The sequence below is a fragment of the Macrobrachium nipponense genome, chromosome 3, assembly GCF_015104395.2.
Source record: "Macrobrachium nipponense isolate FS-2020 chromosome 3, ASM1510439v2, whole genome shotgun sequence".
Taxonomy (NCBI): Eukaryota; Metazoa; Arthropoda; class Malacostraca; order Decapoda; family Palaemonidae; genus Macrobrachium; species Macrobrachium nipponense.
This window is the reverse complement of record NC_087202.1, coordinates 29778965-29784166: the sequence shown is the minus strand read 5'-3', so window position 1 is coordinate 29784166 and position 5202 is coordinate 29778965. Positions and strand designations below refer to the sequence as shown.

The 5202-nt window shown below is 40.9% G+C and overlaps 1 protein-coding gene across 1 annotated transcript; it reads right to left on the bottom strand.

The window, feature by feature from the left end:
• Window positions 1-3399: 3399 nt before the first annotated feature.
• LOC135222351 (uncharacterized) lies at window positions 3400-4848 on the bottom strand. The gene has a single exon (XM_064260436.1). It carries the CDS (start codon window positions 4846-4848, stop codon window positions 3400-3402), a length of 1449 nt encoding a protein of 482 aa, XP_064116506.1.
• Window positions 4849-5202: the final 354 nt, after the last annotated feature.

The following is a 5202-nucleotide window of genomic DNA, read 5'->3' as shown; positions in this document are numbered from 1 at the left end:
TGGCACATATCGTATCACCCTGTCTGTTCTAATATCAGAGATCGAGAGGATCTTTGCCAGATCGTTTTCTGTCACTCCCTCTGGTTGGTGTTCGCACCACTTATTACTGCAAGGTAGCTGGTGTGTCTTGTACAGGCTTTTGCTACTGAATCATGGCCCTTTTTGCACTGGTTCTGTGCAAATACCGGACATTCACTTGTTATGTGGTTTATGATCTCGTCTTTCATATTGCACTCCTTGCATATGGGTCAGATGTTATTTTAATCTATCGTTCTTTGAACAAATCTGGTTCTTAGACCTGATCTTGTGCCACTGTTATCATTCCTTCAGTTTCCTTCTTGAGTTCTCCCTTCTGTAGCCATTGACATGTTTCATCACTGGCCAGTTCGTTAGTCTGTCTCATGTACTGTCCATGCATTTGTTTTGTTGTGCCAATCCTCCGTTCTGTTTCTCATTCTCCTGTTTGTATATTTCAGGGTCTTCGTCTACTTTTATCAATCCTTCCCATGCACTCCTTAGCCACTCGTTTTCACTGGTTTTCAGATATTGGCCCAGTGCTCTGTTCTCGATGTTGACGTAGTCTTCTATGGTTAGTAGTCCTCTCCCTCCTTCCTTTCGAGTTATATATAGTCTGTATATGCTCTAGTGTGGAATGCTTTGTGTATTGTCATGTGTCCTAGTTTTCTGGTCTATGTTCTGGAGTTCAGCCTTTGTCCACTCTACTACTCCTGCGCTGTATCTGATTACTGGTGCTGCCCATGTATTTATGGCTTTCATCATTAATATTCTTGTCCTTCATCTCTTGGTGTTTTATATACTCTCCTTCTATAACTCCCAGGTATTTGCATTCTGTCTTATCTATTCCCATCTGGTAGCTTTATCCCTTCAGTCCTTGTCATATTGTCTTTGTGTATGTTGACCAAGGCACATTTTTCTATTTCAAACTCCATCCTGATGTCCCCAGATACAGTATGGATTAGGTATCTATTTCTTATGTTTCGGTCTTCATGACATTTTGTGTATTCTCTCGTCATATTTACTGGGGTCTGGTTGGCTAGTAACATATAGCCTTACATGTTAATATTTCCAAAGGGCCAGAGAGTTTCTTATGACGGATAATTCAAGTTCGGTTGAAAATATTGGGATGACCCGGTTCTTCCGTTGTATGAACAAGAATTATGCAGGGTGAAAGCTTTGATGTCGAATAGGGCTTGTAATACAACCAAGGAATGCGTCACTGCTTCGCTTACGGTGCCCATCCATGCCAATAAGCTTAGGTGAAACATCGGTCAGTTCTTTTTCCTCGATCGATGTTAGGTTAGTTCTACAATATACTTTCAGTTCACCATCCTGTAAGCGTCACAGGGTCTATTCCCTCTGCCCGTTTTACCTTTGTTATGGGATAGCGACAGCAATAAGCTCTCTCTCTCTCTCTCTCTCTCTCTCTCTCTCTCTCTCTCTTCTCTCTGTCTCTCTCTCTCTCTCCCCCCCCCTCTCTCTAATATATATATATATATATATATATATATATATATATATATATATATATATATATATATATATATATCTGTTATTTCTCAATGGTAAATGTATATTTATGCATTGTAATGAAAGTAAACACTTGGTGACAGATTCCAAGCTTTATTCAACACATTACCAAACTACCACATCTGTAACAGAAAAGCAGACAACAATAACTAACAAGTACTATCTCCCAGTGTTGAGTCTTCAAGTCACAAGTTTCAAGTATTAAAAGAATAGATTTCCAAATAATACCATTGTATATCTCAACCTGGCCGTTCCCCATCGGATAAGGTGTTGTTTTGCTTGTTGCAACCCCTTTCTGAGAAAGGTACATTTTCAGCTCCTGGGACATGAAAGAAGGACCTTGATCTGAATGAATAAAACTAGGCATTCCACAAAGGCTAAAGATAGATTCAAGACATTTGATCACTGTTTTAGAATGCATGTTTGGACAGGAAACACATAAAGGGAAACGTGAATACTCGTCAATAACCGTAAGAATGTACTTGTTGTTCGTGGTAGAGGGCAGAGGCCCCTTGAAATCAATACTAAGACGTTCCATTGGCTGGGTGGCCTTTATGAGGACTCCTTTTCCTGGACGATGGATTTGCGGTTTTTGTTGTGCACAGATTTGACAAGAAGCACACACTCTTTTCACGTCATCTGTTGAAAAGGGGAGGTTTTTGGATCGCACAAAGTGCAAAAGACGAGTGACCCCAGGATGGCAGAGGTTCTCGTGGATGTCAGTGAGTATTCGACATTAAAGAATAGAACAACAATAGGCCACGAGTCAGGGTGTCCGGTGCATATTCTGTTTCCCCAGGACGATACGTATGGTATAGCTGTACGATGCCAGCTCCAACCTCCACTCTTGTATCTTGTTATTCTTTTAGTTCTCTTCCTGCTGTTTAACATGAACATCACGGATTGCTGATCAGTAATCAGAGTAAAATGTTGTCTCGCTAAGAAATGGCTCCACTTGCGAACAGCTTCAATAATAGCGGTAGCCTCCTTTTCCACTGCTGGATAATGCAACTCACTATCCTGGAGCGTTCTTGACATGAAAGCTACCGGCCGGTCACCTTGGTTTAAGACTGCTGAAACAGCAACTTCCGAGCATCACACTCCACAACAAAGGGAAGGCTCTCATCCACAGACCGTAGTGAAAACATACCATAAGGTTGTTTTTTTTAAGGAGTTAAAAGCAGCTAGTGCTGGCTCCCAATCAGTGGAAAACAGTTTTTTTGTGTTCAACTAAGGGGATGAATCAGATTCAGAAAAACGAGGGATCCATTTGGCATAATATGCAAACAACCCTTGAGCTCTTCGCAGAGACCCCATATTTGTGGGAGACGGTAATTCTTGAAGGGGACGTAATCTGTCAGGGTCAGGCTTTATCACATTATTACCGACACAATACCCTAGAACATTGATTGTAGGAACAGACACAACCGATTTCACTTCATTGAGGGTAAGCTTCCGTTTCTGAACCACCTCCAAGAACTTTTGAACGTTTTCATCATGTTCAGCCTGAGTTAATCCACCTACAGTAATATTAGCTAGATATGGAAAAGTATCTTTGAGGTTCTCATCTTCAACTAGTTTGTCCATAGCTCTTTGGAATGCAGTTACACCATTCGTGACACCAAATGGAATCCTACAAAACTGAAACAATTTCCCTGCACCCTCAAAAGCAGTGTACTTCCTCTCACTCTCTTTAATGCTGATTTGGTGATATGCACTCTTTAAGTCAAATGTGGAGAACACCTTATATTTTGCAAGGTCATGCACCATATCCTCTATCCTTGGGAGGGGGTATGCATCTAGTTCTGTGTATTGGTTAATGGTCTGGGAATAATCAATGCAAAGTCTCTTTTAGTGCCTGCCAAGTGGATCTTTGACTACTACAACCTGTGCTCTCCAAGGGGATATACTTGGCTCAATGATACCTTCAGATAGTAAATGTGATATCTGGTCTTTTACAAACAGCTGGTCATCCTGGCTATAGCGTCTAGATTTAACTGCAATGGGTTTACACTGTTGAGGCAAGTTTGGAAACAATGACGGTTCATCGATATCAGCTGTTGCTAATACACAGACAGGTTTGGCTCCAGTTATCTTTAAACTTGGTTTATTCCCTCCATATTGAAAAGTTACGCTCTGGTGTTGCTTTTGAAAGTCATAACCTAAGATAACATCACAACATAAATCCTTCAGGACCCCGAGCTGGATACGAGGATATCTCTGATCAAGATGCATTAAGTCTGCTGTCACAAACCCAGGGGAACTAGCATTTAAAGGTTTTGATGCCATTGAGACTGCTGTACCTACAGGAACTATTGTCAAATTTAGTTTCTGTGCTACTTCCTCACGTATAAAACTATCTGAGCTACAAGAATCAATTAGTGCCTTCAATGAATGGCCATTTACAGAGATGTTTGTAGCTGCATGTGAAAGATTCTTTGGATAAGTGGCAGCTATTGTAAGCAAAGTGGAGTTATACAATGCAGCAGTAGTACTACCTGAAGCCTTTGATTTACAGACTTTTGCAAAATGACCTGTTTTACCACATTTGTTACATTTAACAGTACGTGCAGGACAACTCACTCTACCTGTACTGTGGAGTGCATTACCACAAAAATAGCATTTCCTCTTAGATAAGTAAGCAGCAGCAACAGCTGAATCTCCAGGTGAACTTCTTTCTGCTTCTTCTTTTGTTGGCTGCTGCTGCTGGTCACCACTGGGCTGTGCCTGCTGCTCTGGAAATAAAGCAGCAGTATGAGGAATGGGTGGAGATGTATACGCGTCGGCACTACGCTGGGCAAGATCTAACGTACGAGCTTGACTGTGTGCAGCCTCCAGGTTCAGTGACTTATTTTCTAGTAGGCGCTGACGAAAAAATGCTGAGGCAATACCATTGATAAATGCATCTCTTACTAGCTCCTGCCGATATTGCTCAGCTGTGACTGCCTGGAAGTTACAATCCTTGTTTAGCTTATGTAGTTCCCTCAGAAATTCGTCAAGGGATTCTCCTGACTGCTGTCGTCGTGTCGCCAAAACATGCCTTGCAGAAACTTCATTCGACAACTTGACATAAGCACTCTCCAGTTTGGCGATTGCACTCTCAAAAGTACTACAGTCTTCAATGAGTTCATACACACTCGGGGACACACAATTCACTAATGCCCTCAACTTGTCTGGTGCAGCATCTCCACTTTCTTCTATGAAGTTGGTGAATGTTTTATGCCAGTGCTTCCACTCTTTGGCTGCAGTGGGTGAGCTGGGATCTGTGTCCAGTCTGGACGGCTTCAGCAGCTTGGCCATGATAGGTAGTGTGTTGAATAAATTGTAATAAAAGTAAACACTTGGTGACAGATTCCAAGCTTTATTCAACACATTACCAAACTACCACATCTGTAACAGAAAAACAGACAACAATAACTAACAACATTCATGCACACATGAAGACAAGCACATAACTTATGACAATCATGCTACAAAACATTAACATTAGAAAACATAACAATAAACAAAACAACATAAAGAAATAGTTTGATAGCTAGGACCTACCACAAATAATAATACTACATGCATAATAATAAAATATGAGTACTGCACTGAAAAAGCTTTTTCAGGAAAGACTTGTTTAATATTTAAGAAATGCATATTTTAGTATAA

Bases quoted from the DNA above. Each gene is read 5' to 3' on its own strand.
- LOC135222351 (XM_064260436.1), bottom strand. From the start codon at position 4,848: ATGGCCAAGCTGCTGAAGCCGTCCAGACTGGACACAGATCCCAGCTCA.